This window comes from Manacus candei, unplaced genomic scaffold (genome assembly GCF_025592945.1).
Source record: "Manacus candei isolate 608988 ecotype Guabito, Panama unplaced genomic scaffold, ASM2559294v1 h1tg000057l, whole genome shotgun sequence".
NCBI lineage: Eukaryota > Metazoa > Chordata > Aves > Passeriformes > Pipridae > Manacus > Manacus candei.
In genome coordinates this window covers 15,816,039-15,836,920 of record NW_026138105.1, presented here as the reverse complement: position 1 = coordinate 15,836,920, position 20,882 = coordinate 15,816,039, and the positions used below count along the sequence as shown (strand labels likewise).

Here is a 20,882-nt window from a genome sequence, read left to right as displayed (position 1 = left end):
TTTTTTCACTCTTAGGGCTGTCCTGCACTAATTCACAGCCACCCATGGGAGTAGAAGATTTACTTTTCTTCTGTCCCATCTTCCAGAATGCTTTCACACACAAATTCACCTCAGTCGCTTCCCTCCTTTCGTGATTTGTCTCTTCTGGAAATACCAGAACTGCACTACCGGGAGGTCTCAATCACTTGTCCTGCTGGACTTCTCAATCCCTCGCACTCCGGGATTCCCTCCCCACCGAGAGGGGTACGCAAATACTTACCTCTCCTGGATAAGTCTTCATCCAACTCCTCGCTGGACGGTCCCTTCCCAAACCGAGCGGCACCTGGTACTTTTACTCTCTCCTGGAGTAAAACACTTACTCCCCCCCCGGAGTAAGTCTCCGTTGAACTCTTGTCGAACGGTCCCTCCCGACTGAAGAGGTTTCACTACTCACTTTTTCCTGGAGTTAGTCTTCGCCCGGGCTTATGCATAAGAATTACAGGGAACTGCAGTAATTTTATTTGCTTATTTGCTTTTTCTAAATCTTCTCGGTCGGAATTTCAGAGTCTGTGCTGCGGAACCTCTCCCCAGGACCGTCCAAAAAACAAGGACGGGGGTACCCGTCCCGGGTAGCAGTTCCGCCGCCCAGGAACCCTGATCCGAGTCGCGGCACCAAAAATTGTTATAAGTAAAATCGGCACTAGGCTCAAATATCGTAGTAAAAAGTTTTATTATAGATTTATATAAAAATCAAATAAGCAAAACAGCGCTGGGTGTCTTAGTGAGCTTTCCTTGCTCATCTAAGGCACACTTCAATAATTTTCAGTCTGCCTTTTATAGGTTTGGAGCTGCTTATCTCCTTTAAAATCCCCTCCTTTGTTCATCAGGTTTATCTGCGCAGGCTCTGTTCTTGTTGCCAAGAGGCTTTACGCATGCGTATCTTGTTGCTAGGAGACAAGCTCGGCTCTGTTCACTTCATCCTTTTGATGTAGTCAGCTTTTTCTGCGCATGTGCTGTCTTGCCACTGGAAGAGAGTTCTGTTCTCTTTTTCAGTTCTTTTTCTTCTTACATAACATAACAAAATATCACTAATTATGGTAACATAACATTATGGTTTGTGTGATATATATAAATAATTGTGATTCGTGAAGCAAATGGGTGACTACATTAAAAACAGACTAAATAGATTCTAAAACTTAACTACACCCCCACAATGAAACAAAACAGACCCTCTCAAGGTCAAAAGGCCTAAACCTTCTCACTATCCTAAGGATGAAATATAGTACAACTTTAAGTCTTTAGGCGCCTACTCGTCCAAGAGTACATGAATTAGGACTGGCTGCAGAGATAGCTCTTTTAACCTTAGCTGTAAATATAATGGAACTTTAAATCTTTAGGCGCCTGTTCATCTAAGAATACATGAACTATGACTAGTTGTAGAGATAACTCTCAGCTTCAGTTATGAGAAAACTTCTCATTAAACATTTTGCCAAAAACTCACAGAATATACAGGTATATGATACAATCAATATGCATGAGGTAGTCAAGACAAACACCAAATGAAATTATTATTTGGAACTTATAGAAACTTGGGACTTTGTTTATCGCAACTCGTAATTACAATGTTGCAAATATAATTTGATAAGCAAATTATCTCTCCTTTGGTCTTTATTGGCTATCACATTGGGATTCACTTTATGTTTGCACAGAAATCCCATTCTGATCTTTCTTTCTTTGCCTAAGGGCAGGGATTCTGATGCTGGAGATAAGTTTTGTTAGCAGACACTTTTCTGCTAAGGAGAGGAAAGGGGAGAGGGGACTGATATGTGATGAATTCTTGAAGGAATAAAATTTCCTTGTCTTCAAGCATCCTCTTCTCTGGAGTCCTCTGTGCTGCCCGGAGCCAGTGCCTGCACTGTCCAGGGCACAGTCACTGGGGAGCAGAGGGAGAGCTCTGCTCTTGGTTACATGCACACAGTCCTCAGCTAAGGGAAAAAAGGTATCAGTACAGTTAGTGTGTGCTCTCTGCAGATTTACAGGCTGTTGGATAGGTTTCTCTGTTGCACTAGGTTAAAAGGGGATGGCTTGCTCTGCTGTAGTTTGAAATTGAGACCTGAATTTAGTTTCTGGTTTTTAATTCAACCCAGAATTTCAGTTAGATTTTCAAATTCAGACTGACAGAAATGTCCCTCTCTCTTCTCTTTGTGGAAATTGAGGGCCTAGAGCCCAGAATGTCTGTTTTTACAGTGTTTTTACTGATTCACTGATCGACTTAAAAGCAGGAGGGAACCCCAAGGTTTCAGTCTTGGAAAGTACAAGGGGGCTGAGCAGTTTTTGCAGATCCAAGGCACCCTTGAAGGTGCATCCAATACCTGGTCTGGAGCTACATCCCAATCTGGGGGCTGGAAGAGCCCACTCTGTCTGTGGATATGGAGGGACAGCCAGTGAGAGTGGAGAGACTGCCTGGCCTCTGGAGCCTGGCTGGTGAGGAGGATGCTAGGCAATAAAAATAGAGAGGGAAGAAGAACCCACAAACTTGCAGTGAACATAAAAACTATCCACATGAAAGTTCTGGATTTGAATATTTACCCAGGCAAGGGCAGTTTAATGAAGAAAAGTGGCAGCTTTGAGAGCACTGTGTGGAGCAGACACAGAAAGGTGCATTTGCTCTATGGAGCTTCTTGATGATGGTTTTCTAAAACAACTCCTGGCCCTGCTGCCTTGCACTGGGAATGGGGCTCCAGGAGCAGCTTTGCACAGGAGCCACGTGGAGGGAAGTGAGCGCTGAGTTGGTTTAATGTTCTGGGTTGTTCTTCAACCAAGTGTGTAAGCTGTGCTCAGAAATGTACCCTACAAACCAAGCCCTTCACAGCTGTGTCTACTGAATCCAAAGACTCTGCTCTTCAGCCACACTGATGTGGGGGAGGACTGCTTGACACAGAAGGTCTTTCCTTTTTTTTTTTTTTTTTTTTTAAGGAAGCTCACATTGAAATATCAATAGGAAGAAGAATATATATTGTTCTGTGTTGAGTGTTTACAGGAAATATATAGTGAAAATACTGAGGGGCTTTCCTCAAACAACTGCCAGTATTGTCAGGAGTGGAACAGTTGGGAGGAGGAAAGAAAGAGACACAGTTTTCTATTGCCAAAGAAATTTTTTTACTTGCTGCTTCACTTTTTAATTCTTGCTTGTATTTCATTCCCTCTGCTGGGAAGGAGCTTATTGAAGACAGAGAGATTATCTGGAACTAGAGATAAAGTGGCTGAACCAAAATGTTTTTAATTCTCTAGAGAAGAATTTAGCATTAAATTTTGATCTTTCCATTAAGCTAAAAAAATAATTTACAATGCTGTGCCTGCAGCACCACACTGCCCTTTTCCATCGGGCAGCAATGAAACTTCTTTTGCTGCAGATGGTAAAACAGTATCTTCACTTTAGGAAGGTAATTGGGGCACAGATTAAGTTACTTACTTTGCATACAAGAAACCTGTGGGAAAGCCAAGAATCTCTCCTGAAACTCCCAATTTCTGATGAGATTCCAAAAGACTTCTGTATCTGCTTTTCCCCAGCAGCACTCCAGGGCAGAGTAGGAGTTTTGTTCCCTAAGGGGTCTTGACTGAAATATTTTTTTCTTTTTCTTTCTTTTTTTTTTTTTAAAGTGGTACTTCCTGCCACTTTCCCCATCATTCCTTCAGGAGGAACCGTTCATTTGGTAATGCTGAGCATCTGCTGCTTAAAATGCTGCAGAAGCCTCGAGTGAGGAAAGGAGCTGTTTGCTTTTAACATACCAGTGAAACTAAATCATGCAACACCAATTCTGATAATTTTCACTCCTCAGTGTGGTTAACCTGTGGGTGTTGTGGAGCTCACAGCACAGCAGAGAGAATCACACAGCGCAGGCAAGAATTTACCACCAGAAGCAATAGCCAGTGAGGGACAGCTTTCACCAACACATTGTGGCTGGAGCACAGGACTAGAAATAATAATCCTGAGGTGGTGGTGTAGCTCTTGCAGTGACTTTGCTGCCTGAAGTCAGGCAAGTGACCTTATTCTGTGTTCATGTGTTCATCAGTGGATGCTCTTGACCTCTGGAGAAGGGTTTGTTGCAGATTATTGTGAAGGCACTGGCCGAGGTGTTTGTCCAGCAGTTGTTTGATGTGCTGCCTTGGGCTCTGTTCGGGGCAGGTGTGTCACCAGTGGCAGAATTCCCATCTGCATTTCTCTCCCCTTTGCAGACCACTTGAATCTCTCTTCTGTTGTGAGAGCAGAGGTGCTGCTGGAGGATGAGGTGTGTGCAGGAAATCTGAAACATGGGTGAACAGAGCCACACATGTCCTCTCCTTGTAAATCCATGTCCTGTTGCTGTTTCCCAGATGCACTCCTAAAACCACCAAGAAAGCTTCCAGCTTATTTTGGGAAATGCTGAAATAAGGTTTCTTTGCTTTAATAGTCCTGCAGAATTGTTTCTACTCCAGGTGTGTTTTGGAAAATATTTGTTCATCTTTTAGCAAACAATGGCAGAAGTGGCCTGGAAAAGGAGCGGGGTGGGAGCGCCTCGGTATTTCGAGAGGCATTTCCTGCCCTTATCTCCCCTCCTTCGAGGTATTGTAAACGGGGCTTCAGATCTGCAGCCTGTGTTACTGCAGTGGAGATCGCCAAGAAAGATACCTCCCCTGGAATGCCTTCGAGGGGCAGGAGCCGAGTTCACCAGAGGTGCTGAAGAGCGTTCCAACAAAGTGCCTGTGTCTGGGAAATGTGACTGCCCTAAAATAAAAGCTTTTCTGAATGTTCATTTATGCATTTTCTTTAGGGTTTCGGGGGACCCTGGTGAGTCCCGGCTCATGGGGACTGTGGGCAGGGGTGAGGGGGAGCTGTGCGTGGCTCTCGTGCTGTGGAGGAGCTGTGGCACCCTTCCCTTGCTTTCCAGAGACATACTGAAGTAATGAGTTGATATTTTCCATCTCAGGCAAGTGTTTGAATTTCTAGGTAGTATCTCTCTTATAAAAAAACTTTGTGAGGATTTGGGTTTGTCCCTGTGGAACTAGTTTTTATGGGATTAAACAGGGGTTTTTGTTCAGGTCTATCCTTAAACCCTCAAAATAAGGTTTGCAGGTGTTGCTGAAGCTGCCCTTGGCCATTTACTGGATAAAGAAACTGCCCAGGACCTGCCTGTGTGCTCTGGCTGGGTTTGTTTGTTTTCAGTTCTCAAACCAATTATCTGGGGGAGGAAATGGCCTGTGTCGCTGTCAGTCTGCCCAGATATTTATAGGTAAGGTCGAAGCCCTGTGGAAGGTCTGTAGCAGTGTTTAGTAGGCGTGGCTGTCTCAGCCTGGTGAAACTCACTGGCAGGTGGTGGATGTGCTGTGTGGCTTGGACACTTCCCTGCAGCCCCTCACAATAGTGCCTCCACGATGGGCTGCTTCTCCCTCTGAGAGGGATAAGCTGAGGCTTTTCCTGGCTGGGCTGGATGGAGTAAGGTTTGGTATCCTCACCATGTCTCTCACCTTGGTCTAGCTACCTCTCTTCTGCTATTTTTCCCATAGATTCTTTGCATCCGTTGCTTATGAGATGTTGCTTCCCCTCTTTTGCAGCAGGAGAGTTGAGCAGGGAATGGCTTCAGCTGTCCCCTTGGGGCTTTCTCAGGTGCTTGGGAATACTTAAGTTCTCCATAGTCTTCCCTTCCCATCAGCACTTTCTTTTTGTTTTTTCTTTTCCCCCTCCAAACTGGCTGAACAACAACACCTCTCTTGTATGTGGTTATTTGCTTCTTACCTGGATTTGGCATGCTCACCTTGCATCCATTGTGCTTTGCACGGATGTGTTAGAAAGGACTTGTTCAGTTTGCCTGTGATGTTGGATTTATTTCAAATGCACCTTTCCCTGTTGGACCGCTCTGTAAATCTGGAATGTGTTTCCTCCTCCTGTGCAGCAGGTGACTGGGCAGCTGCCCATGGGTCCCTGGGTGATGGCTTTGTGGGTAGCACTGCTCAGAGGTCTGTGTCATGGTCACACCAAGAGTCTGGAGCTGTGAATTAACTGCTCTTATCTCTGTGCTTGTGGAGCCTGAACAGCAAAACCAGAGTGATTTAGCGTGTGGTGAAGAGAAAACACAAAGGAAGAGAGAAATGAACACAACCCCCATGTTTTTAAGAGCTGAGGCAGTTTAAGTGTTAGCAATACCTCCCTGGGAGCCATGTCCTATCTCTGTGTCCTTAGGGCTGGGCTGGGAAGGGGCTGATGGATGAAGAAGTCCTGGCTGCATGGTGGGACACCTGCAATGAGGGGTGATGGCTGTGCTGGAAGGGATCAGCCGGAGGGAAGGAGGTGTGTCTCGGTACTCAAATTTCTCCTGAGTTGTCTGACAAATTATATCAAACATGTGCTGGTTAAGACTATTCTGCTTGTAAGAGGGGGCTGGTTTGAACTATAGGCATGAACACCATGCACGCTAGAACTGCTGCTTTATCAAGAGGGTTTTGCTTGGATGCTTGGAGTGAGGGAAGGGGGGAATTAAAAAGGGGGAAATCACAAAGGTTGGTGAGAACAACCAAGCAATTAAAGCACAATTAACTGAGCTGCCTTTTTTGGGGTGGGAGGTGTTGCCTGTTGTGTTTTCCAACAGTCTGATGGTAGCTGCTTGCCTGCATGGAATGAGGAGACTTGATCCCTCATTTTTTCCTCCTCATTGCAGGTTTCCACCACATTCTCATTGGACACTGCAATGGGCCCTCCCCAGCTTGGCCTCAAGATGCCGGTATAGCAGCAGGTGGCTGTGATCCAGAGGACCTGTGGTGGGACACTGTTTCCCACTGGGACATCCTTCCCCATCCCTCTCTCTGCAGAAGCAATGGATGCCCATGTGGACCTCCTGACCGAGCTGCAGCTGCTGGACAAGGTGCCCACGCTGGAGAGGCTGCGGGCAGCCCAGAAGCGGAGGGCTCAGCAGCTGAAGAAGTGGGCACAGTATGAGAAGGAGATGCAGCACAAGAAGAGGAAGCACGAAAAGAAGAGAAATGCTGTGAACCGAAAGAAAGTGTCTTTTGAAGCCAGCGTTTCTCTGCTGGAGGCCTCTCTGAGGAACGACGTTGAGGAAGGTACGGCACTTGTATCTGGCAGTTTCTTTGTCTGGCTCTGTGTGAGGCCCTCTGTGGTGTGCAGAGGCATCTGTGCTGTCATCCATGCCCTGGACTGCCCTTGACATGGTGTGGTCTCTAAGGCGTTGCCATCTCTGATACAGCTGTGGGGTCCTCAAAGCACTGTGTGACGCACCAGCGTTACCTCGATGGGCATCATGAGTGGGCACACAAATGCTAGGATAGGGCAGGAGTTATGACTGAGATTTAGGGAAAGGAAGGCAGTTTTCATCTCTTTCCTTTTCATACTTCCTACTTACAGAAGGTGTGAAACCCTCCTTTGCCTTGTGGGTGTGCCTCTCAGTGGTTTTATAAAAGTCTGTTGCAGGGATTTACATGTCAGTGTAAATCTCCTCAGCTTCCCTGCTTGAGGGCATGGATTGAGAGCTACACGGATGTATGAATTTTTTCCCAAAATACTGTAAAGCATGGCTTTGCTTAGTGCTTCCTATAGAACAGAACTGCATATTGTTCAGAAATTGGTTTAATTACACCATTTCAAAGTGGATCAAAGTGCCTTGCTTTTGCTACAAAATCTGAAGGGAGGAGGAAAAAATATGTCTAAAAGTCAATAACCATTTGCCTCAACACAGCATGGGGAAAAACTTGTGAGCTCCGGGGAACCAGAGAGTACTTTTTTACGCGTGGGCTTTTGGAGATCCCAGGTGATTACTTTGATATATGAATCATCTTCTGTTTCCACGTGGGAAGTCAAGGGGGAGATGAAATATAAATGATTAAGAAGTTGAGAAGTCAATGTGAGGAAGGTTGGAGCTGGGAGTGCAGCTGGCACGTGTCACCTCCGAGCTGCCTCTGGGCAGGTGTGCCACTTCTGGTTTTCGTGGCTTTTCCATGCCTTTGTGTTTATTTTTTATCATTCTCACTCCTGAAGTGGGAGAGGGGATGGTAGTAGGTGCTGTGCGATGAAATCAGGGAAAAGAAAATGGAGTTGGGTAGTGAGTTGGCTCTTTGTCCCAAAGATGTCTTGGAGCTGTGATGTGATCTCCTCCTGATGGAGGTGGTGGGTTGATCCCTCTAGGATGGAGTCACTGGGTGCAAACCTCTGCCTTTCTCTTCAGGGAGCAGTCCTGTGTCCCTGAGGAGCTGAACGTGCTGATTTCACTGTTCTTTGCCTGCCTCTTGCCCAGATGTAATTGAAAGAGCTCCTGTGTGCCCACATGGATCTGCAGCACCTTCCCTTATCCCTGTTTCCTTCTGCCATTGATGGCACAACCACTGGACTCAGCCACTCTGGCTTCCCACTCATCCAGTGACCTCTCTGACTCTGGAGATGTGACAGGCTTAGAGAAGAGGACTTCTTTAGCACGTAAGAAATGCAGGTTCAGCCACAGGTGACCAGGCATGTTGCAGAATCGCTGTATCTCCCAGGTAACAAGTGATAGGGCAAGAGGAAATGGTCTCAAGCTGCTCCAGAGGATGTTTAGGTTGGATACTGAGAAAAATTTCTTCCCCAAAAGGGTTGTTAAGTATTGGAATAGGCTGCCCAGGGCAGTGGTGGAGTCACCATCCCTGGAGGGATTTAAAAGATCTGTAGGTTTGGCTCTCGATTAAGTGGTAGACTTGGCGGTGCTGGGGGATGGTTGGACTCTGATCCTAGAGGGCTTTTCCAACCTAAATGATTCCATGGTTCTATGATCTCAGCATGGTGGTGAAGCAGGGCAGAAGTCAGGGGCTCCTGGGGAGCATCAGCGTGGGCAGGAGCTACGGAGGGGTGATGGCTTCTGTCAGCTTGTTCCTCACATCTTCTGCAACAGATCTGTCAAAACATCCCAGATTTTACAAACAAGTTGCTATTAAAAGCTCCTTTGGATCTCTGTGGGCAGAACCACCGGGGTAGGGAGCACGCTGCAAACGTGCTGGTGGCAGATGTGAGTGGACAGTGGCACTGGGGAGAAGGAGGTGTTGAGCAGTGACCCCAGATGGAGGGCAGCAGTTCCCCTGGGCTGCAGAGTGCTGCCCTGGACCTTCAGTGTGGAAAACTGAAATAGCTACAGGCAGTTCATGGGAGAACTCCAAGGTGAGAGCAGAGCGCTCCCAGTTGCCAGACTGGACCTGCTCCGGTCTCCCCCATGGGAATGCTGGGGGGAGAGGCATCACACACCATAACCTTTTAAAGTGGAAATATGTTCAAGTCCTCACCCAGCTCTGAGCTCAGTCTGAGCTGGTTGCGGGAGGATGGTACAAAGGGGAGAACACTCAGCCTTACAGAGCTTACAGGGAGCACAGTGCTCGATGCAGCCTCTGGGCTGTTCAATGGCTGTGAAGGAGTTGCTTTATAATGCAATAAAGCAGTGCTTTATGAGCTACTGTACTGATTGCAAAGGAACTGTGAGAAGAAAGACGAGAAGTGTCTGAAGGCTGTAGGTAGCCCTTCGAGGCTATCCTGCAAGATCGTGATCTGAAATTGTGGGGAGGAGGCCAGTCCTGCCATTCCCAGGGCAGCACCTCATCCCTGAAAACAGCCCTGGCTGCTGCAGGGCTGTCGTGTCCAGGTCTTTCTACATCACTGAGCTCCTCTAAAAGCAGCCCCAGAGACTGGGGAGAGGAGCTGGTGTTCTGTAAATTGGAAAAACAGATCCCAAAGGTGGGTAAAGTGGCTGCTTGTACAGACATGTGGCATTTGCTGTCTGGAAGTCCCTTCTCACACCTGGGCTGTTTGCAGGGGGAGCTTCCGCTTGACTGACAGAAGCTGGAGGTGTTGGCATTAGCTGGGTGGTGAGCTGTGTTCCCTTCAGTGAGCCAGTGGAGAAATAAAGACCCCCAAGGACCAACTCACCTTCCAGCAGTGCTGGAGGTACCCTGGTTTCTCCTGCTCTTGGATGAGAGCTGCCTCCCACAGGCACCTGCTGCCCCCCCGGCCATGGCTCTGGGAAGCATCGCTGCAGAGTCCTTCAGCTCCCACCTCCTGGCACTTCATCCTGCAAGCGAAACTTTACCAGAGCCAGAGTGTTGCATAAAGCAACACTTCTGAAGGGGTTTAACCATGCCGGCCTTTAGGGCTGGTGAGCCAGAAAGTGAAGGAAAACTCAGGTTTGATGACCTTGGACTTGGCACCCAGCAAAAAATTCCCATTGACAGAGCAGCGGGCGCGAGCTCGGGGCTCGCTGGGTCCTGTGCCAGCGTGGGGGGATTTCCCTGGGGAGGAACCAGCTTATTCACATAAACACATCCCCCATGTTTCCCTTCATGCTGACCCTTAAATACCCTGTACATGTGAGGCAGTGCTGAGCATGCTTCACCCACCCTTTGAGGAGCATCCGCAGGGAGTTCCGACTGTGCTCCCTTTGCACCTTTCTGGAATAAACTCAACCCTGTCGTTTCCAAAGGCACTTTTTAAAGAGGCCCTAATTAGTGTCTATAAATTGCTTTCTTTAACCTTTCCAAGTTGATGTGATCTGTTCCCTTGTTACTTCAAACCTTTTATGAGGTGCCTTAATTTTCCACCCACGTTATTAATCTCCTGAAGCTTTTTACATGGGGTTCCTGTGTCCAAGTCTGAGCAAGTACATTTGTCTGTCTGAGAAGGTTTTTCTCCTGGGCTTTGTGCCCTTTGAAGGGCTCTGAAAAAAAAAATCTCTTTTATAACCAGAAGTCTGAGTATATATCTGGGTATTTGGGAATGACCTGAGTCAGAAATTTAAAGTTTCTTTTCAATAACAAAGGCATTTCTTGAGTTTTAAATTCTCTGGGTGTGGAAATGAGAGCTCTCCTCTTTGGGAAGCTGTGTGTGGGAGCCCTTGGCAATGATGGATTTTGTTAATTTTGTAAATAGGTGTTGGTATGTCTTCCTAAAGTAAATTCATGTATTTGGCCATATTTTAACTTGGTTTTTTCATGCAATTTGGATGTGATGCCAGCACAGGGTGGTTTGCATACGGCAGCTAACTGGAGGCATCTGGGACCATGAGCAGTATTGAATCTGCAACTTTCTGTTGTCATAACAAGTAAATAATCTTTTTTTATTGTCCCCTACTCCCTGAAATTTCAATCGAATGGGAAAATTATATCCATAAGAGCTTGAAATGCCAACTTTTCTGTTTGGATATTACTGCTGAAAGTCCATCCCAGGTTTTCATGGGATGAGGCTCTCTCCCTCCCCAAATCTGGAGTCAACTTCAACATTTTGTTTCAGACTCTTTCTTTAAATGAAGAAGTTTGATCAGAAATACTTTTTTTTTAAAATAAGGTGAGATATTGGCTTAACTTCAGAATGTGTTTCATAAAAGATGACACCAGCTGTTGCAGAAGAGCTTTGGTTTCAGTGGGTCAAGCCTCTTCTTGACCCCTTTCAGATGAATTGGGATGTCTGTTCTTGGGACGCTGGTGCTTCCGTTCACTGAGTTGTTTCAAGATGTGTGAGTTGAGAAACAGACTCTTTTCATACCCACAGACCAGAAATTCTGCATCTCTGGAACTTCTCTATTTGCAGCACAAGCAGGCTCCCTCCTGAACCCCCACAGTGAGCAGTTGCTTTTCTTGACTAAAGCAAGAACCAAACATTCACATGAATGCCCTCTGACCATCCTTGCTGAGAAACAGTGATGTAGGGATCCTGGCTGGAATTTTTTTCATTTTTTTTTTTGATCAACATTTAAACAGCCTGTTCTCCCCAAGCACCTTGCAGGCCCAGCTGCCCACCTTCTCCTCAGTGGGCACATCTTTCTGCTTGCCCCTTGCTTCTGTAGTTCTTGGCTTCTGTGATAGAAATGGGTCATTTTCACATCTTTTTGCTTTCTGGCTTTTACACATGTGCCAATTGCAACCATTTCTGATACCACTGAAAATATTTCTGGTGTATCTTGTAATAAGATTACAAGATTACAAGATAATGAATAAACATTGGATTCAAACTGCTTGTCCCACCAGTAAGGACGGTCTGTTTGGATTCAAGTTGTTTTTAATCAAACCGGGATTGGCCAGTGACGGTTGTCAAGATTTTGTTTCTTACTAGAAGTGGCTTAAGGCACTTAATCGGCTTCTAAAATTTGGCTACAGTGTGTTTTGGAGGAGAAACTCAGTGTCTCCTTGGTTGCATGTACACCTAAATGCGAACTGGACATGTCTTTGGTTTATTAGTATTGTCGATGGTGTTGATGCAGCCGTGTGTGAGGACTATTCTGGCTTGAAAGGGGATCTGGGCAATGGGAAGGAAAGGCTGAAAACTTCTCAGCTTGTGCATGCAAGGTGCACTAGGTAGGATATGTAAGGTCACCATCTGCTTTGCAAACCCTGCCCCGCCAACTCACGGCAGGGAGGGCTCAGGATGCGCCGCCTGCGCTGGGAACTGTCAGGACTTTTGTCAGCCCAAGGCGGATTATCAATGGGACCTTAATTCAACCAGGTGCCTGGAGATGTTAATGCGTACAACGAAGTGCTAAATCATTGGCATTTAACCTTTCCCTTCCCTGTCCTGGCTGATCTGCTTGCTGTGACCTGGAGGCAGCTGTGGATGGCAGCTTGTTTTCTGGTGTCTAGAGGCTGCCAAATGTTGAAGCCAGAACTTCTCAGTCCGAGCCTGACAATATTTGCCTATATATGGGTGGCTTTTTCTAGCCAGTAACTTCCCGGCTTGGTTGTCTTTGTGATTTCCCTGGGAGGACTTCTGCCTGCCATCCGCATGAGGGGGACCAAGGCATGGAAGCACAACCGTGGCCATGGATGTGGGTTGGATCAAGCCTTGAAAGCAGCACGCCTGGCTGCCTGCTCAGGGGGATAATGGCCTGGAAGGGCTGAGGCTACAGCCCAGCCAGCTTCTTGCTCTGGAGGCTGTGACATGGGGTTTCTTGCAGGCAATTTCTTTCTTGCCTGCCTGGCTGCCTTCCAGGTGTGTGCTGTTTCCTATGCTCCAGTTAACTGCATGTTTTGTCCCACTCCAATAGCGAAAAATTGGAGAGCATAAAGAACAGCTCAGTTGGGGACCTCTGGTGTCTTTTGCGTAATAAGCAGCAGAAATCTGGAGTAAAAGATGGTCTGTCTTCTCTCCTTGGCCATGAGCTCTGATAGCCAAGGCCCTGTCCCACTGCAGGGCTGTGTTGTGATACCTAATCCAGTTCTGCCAAAGGGACGTAAGACATGAGCCTGATGGCTCCCCAGAGCTCGCTGGTACCTGGCATTTTGCAGCATCATTCTGTTTTCAGGTGTATTTTGAAAAATAAAAAAGTCTAAACAGCTCACAACCAAAGCACCATTTTCCAGACAAGTATCTAATTCTTCTTTTCAAATGAATGTCAGTGGGGAAATGAGTATTTTTGGGGGTGAAACCTTCTTGCAGGGAGAAACCTCATGTTGCTGCTTTACCCTGACTCAGTTGAAAATGTGTTTCTGGATAGGAGGAACTTGGCTGTAAGCTGTGGTTGCAGGCTCTGCTTTCTGCCCCTTTTCCTGTTCAAGGAGAATTTGAAAAGTGGATTAAATCTACTTTTTTCCCAGATTTAGATTCCTGCCTTTCTGGAGTTGGGCCAGCTCAGCTCAGTTGGTGTAGATTTCTTCCTCCTAGAATCATGGAAAATAGAGGTTGAGAGGGCCTCGGGAGGTCATGTAATCCACCTCTCGCCCCAAGGCAGGATCAACTGTATCTAAAATGCTTGCTAATGAGGGAGGAGTTAGGTATCTTAGTGTATTTATAGGCACCTTCACAGCACCAGAGCACATCTACATGTGCAGGTGGTCCTGCTGCTCATTCAGTTCTGCATATTTTTCGTACTAGCTTATATTTATCCTCCTTTCTTTTGCCTTGCTTCTCATCCTTACGTTTATTGACTGGGAGTTTTCCTACTTCTGTGAAGAATGCTCTAATTCTTTCTTTAATAGCAGTTGCTATGGCAGCTGGTTCAGGCAGTGCCTTATAGCTTCTTCTACGTACACTTTCACTGCTTGTTTTTTCCTCTGGAGCCTGGCCAGGTCTTTGGGAAATCTTATCATTCTCTGTAAGTGTCTTGAGAAAAAAATTAAAGAAAAAAATCATATTCTGGTATAACCATTTAAAAACATCCCTATAGCCTTGCTCACCCTCTATCCCATCACTAAAGGATGCTAAATAGGCCAGGAAGCAAACTGTTTAATTCTGTCTGCCGGTGCATTTGTAATCAAGAGCCAAGATGCAATCAAGCACCCTGCACTCCTTTTAATTTGGGGAACAAGTGCCCATGTGCAGCTCCAAGCAAGCAGATGCAGTTTCCACTGAGATCCCTGCAATTTGCAACTGTTTATTGCTGGATTTGGCCTCTGGATTCCCCAGATAGAGTGAGGTAGACTGGCTGTAAATGCCACTCATGTAGGAAGATGGCTTTAGTTATTCTGGGGTGTTCCTCCTGCTCTGAATACATTTAGTAGCAGTTTGCAGCATCTGTCAGTTTGGCCAAGGTTTTCAAGCCAGGTTGTAATTCCCTTTTTCCTGATGGTCTTGTCTGCTGTTCTAGGCTTTGCTTTCAAAGGGCACGAGGAGTGGTCCCTGCCTTGAGTGGAAGAGCACCAAGCTGTGAATTGTAAAGGAAAGCTTCCAAAGTCTCATTTATCTTGGTCTGTCTTTACCTGGGCTGACAAGAGAAATTAAATTAGTTAAAAAAACCCCACTACTCTCCCGTGTAAAAAGACGCTAAACAACCCAACCACCAAACAAAATAACACCCCCTCTTTTTTCTCCCAAGGGCTACTGCTATCGAGTTCACCTCTAAAAAGGGGAGACTAGAGCAGGAATTAACCTGAAAGTCGCTCGCAAAACATTCTCCTTGATTGCACCAGCCCTGTTTTAGCCTGGTTGGCCGCTGATGGTTTCCATTGTAGAGAAGTGTTACAGCTTCTATTTTGTCCATTGTTATAGCTACATCTGTCTGGAAACATTCACATTTTGGGTGAGTGGGGGAGATTCTGGCACCTTCAAAGTATTTCCACTCTGGTCTGATTTAGAGCAGGAAAGGTTGGAGATGAGGTGCTGGTACTTCCACAGTTCTGGTTGAAATGATAAGGCCTGAACACAGTGAGACGTGGTGGCTCACTGTGAATTATCCTGTCTGAAGGATTCTCTGTGTCAACACCATCTGTTTCAATACCAGCAAACTTTTACCAGCCCGGTGTTATTGAACGGCAAGCATGAAGCACGGAAAGGGAGCAGCTCTGCTGCACTGAGGTTTTTGTTGCTGCAGGACATTCGTGGTCTGCCCAATGGCTTGGGACAAGGAATTCACCTGGAAATCCATACCAGTTCTTGGTCTTTTGGGGTTTGAAAGGTGCAGTGACCCTGCAGTAAAGGACAATCATTTCACTCACATTAAGGACATGGAGAGAACTTTCTGCATCTGTCTGCAGGCATTGGGTTGAGATTATGCATTGTCAGAGAAGACAAGTGAGATCCAAACTGGGGTCCTGTGATTAACCTTCTGGAGAGCCCATCAGCTCCACAGAGACTAGGACCCAGCCTAGATACCTGGGGCTGGACAGCGTGCAGTGCTTCCATGGAGAGCAAGTTTCAACCTACTTCGAGTTCAGACTCTTCCTGTGACTCTAGAACTTTTCAGACCTGGTTTATTTTATTATTTCAGATCCTATCAGTTTGTCTTTAATTAGCAAGGCTAGAGCAGGGCTCCATGGGAACTTAAATGGGCCTCTTCTTTTAATTAAAATTTTGGTTTAATAGCCTGAAATAGCAGGCATTAGAAAGAGCCAGAGCTCCAGTGAAGGAGGACAGGACGGTCCCCGTGGATCTGCAGTGACATCCTCCTGGCAGTCAGGGAGTTATAGGGTTTTCTTTCCTCCTAAAGCTGATGCTGTCACAACAGCGATGCAAGTCCTGGACTTGATCTGAAGCTCCAGTCTAGGCTGTAACCAGCCTATTTCCAACCTGCTGCTGGATGCTGTGCCAAAAGCACAGCATGCCTGGGTTGGTAGGTGACAGTGGGTCATAGAGAGGTGCTGGAAGTCCATTTTGCTTTTACTAGAAGGGCCAGTGAGTTTAAGATTTCATCTTAAAGGGCATCTAAGCAGGATTCTCTGTGTGGTTTCATAGTAAATTTATTTCTCATAACTTCAATCATGCAGTTGTGAAGTAGCTATGAAAAAGCTGTTGCTCTGTCCCCTGACCCAAATTATTCTCATTTGTGGCAATTTTCCATCACTCTTCAGAGACAGAAAAGCTGTCATCTGAATGCTAGTCAGCACTGAATGAGTGGCATGGATTCAAGATTTGAGTCATCATTGCATTGTATCACGCAGTGCTCTAAGATTTACCATGTGTTTAGTAGTGGGAATGTTTGCAGCATTGATCTGTCAGTTATCCTATGGGGAAAAAGTGAGCAGGAAATATTTCTTGCTTTACTTACACCCAAAGCCTTGTCTTTTAGCTCAAGGGCAATATTTGTTGACTGATTTTTCTCTCGTGAAATGGGATTGACAGCTTGGATTGCAGATAGAGGTGTGCCCAGAGCAGGGCAAGGGTGATGAGCCAGAGGTCTGGCCTTCTGGCTTTGCTTGATCCTTGTGTCATTCCTGTGGGTTTCACAGCTTTCAGGAGTACGTTGCTCACTAAGCCTTCCTGGACCAAGATCTGATAGGAGCACATTCAGCTACTACTGACTGGGGGCTTCTTGTGGATCCCTGAGCATTTTGGCACAGACCTCTAAAGATATTTGGGTATTTTAACTTCTGCTGCACTCAGTTTGGTTTGGTCACGTAATGCATTTGTGCTCCAGAAGAATATAGAATCCATGTGAAAAGCACTCAGCTCCTTCTGCGGGATGCTGGTGTACAGACCACCCAGTTAAGCCCCTCCTGCCCTGTGGGATTACAATATACAGACACAGCATTTTTTCCCCTTGGGGTTCGTCCTGATCAGCACCAGGAGTTCCCAGCAGCTGTGGAAATCTCTCACCTCTGCCATGGGGAGGAGTGGTTCCCTGGCACAACCAGTACCCAGTGTGGTGGGATCCCCACCCTTCTCCTTCCGTTCCTACAGGAAGGGCCTGTGGGTTTTCCAACCATGGAACAGGAAAGAAGTAGGGATCCTGTTTACCTACCCACTGAGCTGGCTCACTTCTATTTAAAATTGCTCCTTGTCCCATTCTGCTTGTGGCTGTGGCCCCTCATTTGCCAGCTGTCCTGTCTCTGCTGTGCCCTCTGGAAAGAGCTCCTCCAGGGAGCATCATGTGTGGAGGTCTTGAGATGCCACAGCTGGAGAAGGCTTCAAAACCCAGTGAGCTGAGTTGCAGGGTTAAGACCCCAGCACTGATTGCTGTGTCACTCAGAGATGAAAGTAACAGCTTGGTCACCCACAGACCATGGCATCTTGGGGACTGGGGGCAAGACAAGGACATTTACTGGGGGCAGAGTTGGTCTTGCAGTTTTGCCCTGTCCCCAAGCAGCTTCTGTGTTAGATCCTAATAACATCCAGTGCAATATCAGCTCCTTGGGAGGTGTCAGATGGCATCTGACCCACGCATGAACGTGGAGGTTTGGTGAGACTCACGCAAAGCCTTGACTATGTTTGTTATCTCTCACTAAAATATGAGAGAACATCGGGCAGGGCCTGATTTGTTGTGGACATCTCTTTGCTCTTGTTGGGAAGTCTGAATTCTCCACAGCTGGGGTAGAAGCCTGCAGCGTGGGAGGCCACCTTCCCACAGAGGACAGGGGGTGACTGAAAAGCAGGAGAACCGGGAATGTTTCCTTGGAGCACTCTGTGCTTCTTCCTGCTCCCAGTGCTGTGGGAGGGTCTTGCTTCTGCACAGGAGCGGTTTGATTCATGGTTACAGCTCTGAGGGCTGTTAGGAAAGGCAAGCAGGGTGATAGAGCTTTGACTGGAGAGGGTTTACTGGGGGTGAAGAGGAGGCTGGAGATCTCTGTCAGAGCAGGATATACACGCTGCAGGAGCAGGACCAGCGGTGCAGCTGTTCCTGACTCTGGGACAACCTCCTGAACAACAAAAACCTCATCAGATATGGCACAATTTGTGGTGTACAGAGTGACTGTGTAAAATACTGACTTGTGGGCACGGATGTTTAACCTGAGCAGAAGAGTCACGGGCTGGGGGTGGTAATTGGAAGGAAACATTGTACCTGTGTTTGTGCATCCCCTGGGACAGGTACAGGTCTGGAAAGCAGTGGGGCTGGCAGGAGTGTGTGGGGACACAGCCAGGATGGCCTTCTCTGAGACTGCTCGTGGGTGGGAGCTTTTTGCAGTGTCATTACCCCTGGGGAGCGAGTTGTTCCCATGGGATTTGGGGAGAGCAGGAGTGTGAGTGGCTCTGTGGAGCTTTTTACTCTGCCAGTCTGGCTGTGTGTTGCTGTGAAGACACTTGCAGCACCTGGCCCTGGTGTTAATGGGAAGGCTGGTGGCTGTGCTGGGCAGGCAGAGAGTTCTTAGGTAGTGACTAATGAGTGTCCTTCAGAGCAGGAGCATGGACACTCATCAAGTCACTAAGTGGCTGCATTTAACTAAAATTAATGCCCCTTGTAAGCAGTGGTGGCAGCTGTGCAGAGCAGTGGGCTAATCTCACGCAGGAAAAGGTTTGCTGGAAGAGGTGATGGTGCCCTGGCTGGTGCAGGGACCAGGATCCATACTGGGCTTTCCTAGGGAAGGCAGGCACAGTGCCCCTGGGGTGTGCATGAGTCATGTTCCTGCAGTACCCAGCTCTGCGAGCATCCCGAGGGAAGCACCAACACCCCGAATGCTGGGTCGTGTCTGGGATCATGGCACTGCATCCTCAGCGTGGGATGTTTGGGGATCTCTGCATGGACACAGCCAGTGTCCTGTCTGCCATGCACCACCAAATCTGGTGCTGTCTGGAATGGACTGAGCCAAAAGCCTGGGTCTGGCAATGGATAATCAGGGCGAGCAGCCTGAAGCAGGGAGAGTGGCACTGCCAACAGACAAGGAGCATCACTTACTCTAATTAACTCTGAGGGGGCTTTTTTAATGGCCTATTTTTTTTTTTTTTTGGACTTAACTGGGAAAGTACACTGAGGGAGGAAGCTGTCCTTGTTTAAAAGTGTCTACCCTTAGCCCACAAAGCTGGGCCAGATCTGCTGGTACATGCTGGTGCTTTGTGTAGCCCTGGTAAGGAAAACAAGCATAAGTATCACTTTATAGCTGTTTTGCTTTGCTTGATGAATCTGGATCAGTGTCTCTCTCCCTCCTAATCGGGTTAGTTTTCTTTTGATCTACCTTTGTTAAGGAAATCTAAACTGATTTAGCTATTCCCATCCGTTTTCCCTTTGCCTGATTTGGTCTTTCCACAAGGCTGTCTCGGCTCTACCCTAATTACTGTTGAGTTGTCTGATGCTGTAGCAGGTGACAGTGCTGTACAGCTTTGTAAATCTTAACCAGTCTTCACTGGGAATTTTTTTGGCAGATGTTTTGTTTCATTTTTGGACAGATTAGTTTTAGATTGGCAAATGCATTAGACTTAAGGAGAAGACAATTGTTACTAGCTGTCAAAAAGAAAACACTAATTATCAATCATGTTTTATTGAGCCTCTGTTGAACTGATTTGCTGTAGAAAACATAACTTTTTAGCTTCAGGACATCTGATTTTTGAGAGTTCTTCTTTCTTGATAATGGTGATGTATGTTACAGCATAGAAGAGAGGAAAAAATTAGCTCAGGATTAAAATCCATGACACCCTGGAATTTTAATCACCTGTTTTTAGGAACATAAAACCGTATTCTGTGCTGGTGTGCCATAAAATCATTGCAGATGTGTGTTCCTTGTCACTTCTGCATGTAAACCCTGTCCCTGCACGTGATTTACAGCATTCTCAGCCACAGCAGGGTTTAGTGAATGTTGTGCCTTGGTTGTTTGCTCTCAATAGGTCCTAGTTTTCAAAACGAGCCTCCAGTTACTGTGAGATAAGATAAGGGTAGTTGGGGGAAATTTCAGTGTTCCTGCCTTGTTCTGTGACTTGGCTGTGGTGCTGCACTTCCCGGGACTCGGAGCAGCAGCAAGGCACCGGCTTCGTCTGAAATCAGTTTTGCAAAGTTGCTGGTACAATCATTAAGTAAAACAGGTTTTTAGTGAGTTATTCTCCTCTGCAGTTGCGTGTGCTATCTAAAATATCTCTCACTGTGCTCCTGTTGTTTGTAACACGCTCAAACTGACTGATGGGAGAGGCAGGTGGAGGTGAAGGGGCATCTTCCAAAACAGCTCAGGTAGCCCTTCCCCATAGCAGACTGGTTTTGTTTTCCTCTTGGGATAAGTCCAACAGGGCAATTTTTATCCATCTGTTTTTCTTGTGAAAGGGGAGTGTTATCTGTGAGGGGAGATATGGTACCCTGTGTGGTATAGACATGTGGGAGCTGTCCCAGGAATGTGGCCAAGTAGGATCTGTCAGTGGGTCAGCATAGCCCGGCCCCTGTCCTTCACTGCTAGTTTAGTCCTGGGAATGTGGTTCATCAACAGCAAACTCCTTATTTCCAGTGGGAATATCAGAAAGGAAGGGATTTCCAGTCAAGAGGGGGAAAGCCTTGTCATTCAAATCTAGTCCGCTCTCTGAAGAAACTCTTTGATTTAAATACTCTGGGTGGAAGAAGGAGGGGCCAGATGGTTGCAAAGCATCTCAAGAACTGCTGACAATGTAAGGACCTTCTTATAAGAGCTCCTGTTCCTTCCCCCATCCCCTGAAGAGCCTCCTTCTAATGCTCTTGGAATGTCACTGCAGAACAGAAACTCAAGGGAGGGTTTGCTCATCTTGCCAAGCTGCTCTGGGGCCCAGGTTTGTCTGAATTCCCATTTGACTGGGGCTCTCCTGACTGGTACTTGGG

At 46.8% G+C, this 20,882-nt stretch overlaps 1 protein-coding gene across 3 annotated transcripts in view; it reads left to right on the top strand.

Annotated features, from left to right (window-relative positions):
- The window catches only part of PPP1R16B (protein phosphatase 1 regulatory subunit 16B), a 63,985-nt gene that overhangs the window by 18,109 nt on the left and 24,994 nt on the right, over positions 1-20,882 (top strand). Inside the window, exons 2-3 of one of the 3 annotated variants that reach the window (XM_051803020.1) lie at positions 6,672-6,734; positions 6,823-7,074. In XM_051803020.1, the coding sequence (XP_051658980.1) occupies positions 6,828-7,074 (247 nt within the window). In that variant the 5' untranslated portion in view covers positions 6,672-6,734; positions 6,823-6,827. Of the gene's footprint in view, positions 1-5,253; positions 5,458-6,671; positions 7,075-7,313; positions 9,152-20,882 lie in introns of those variants that run through there. The other 2 variants (XM_051803021.1, XM_051803022.1) reach the window with 2 other exon arrangements.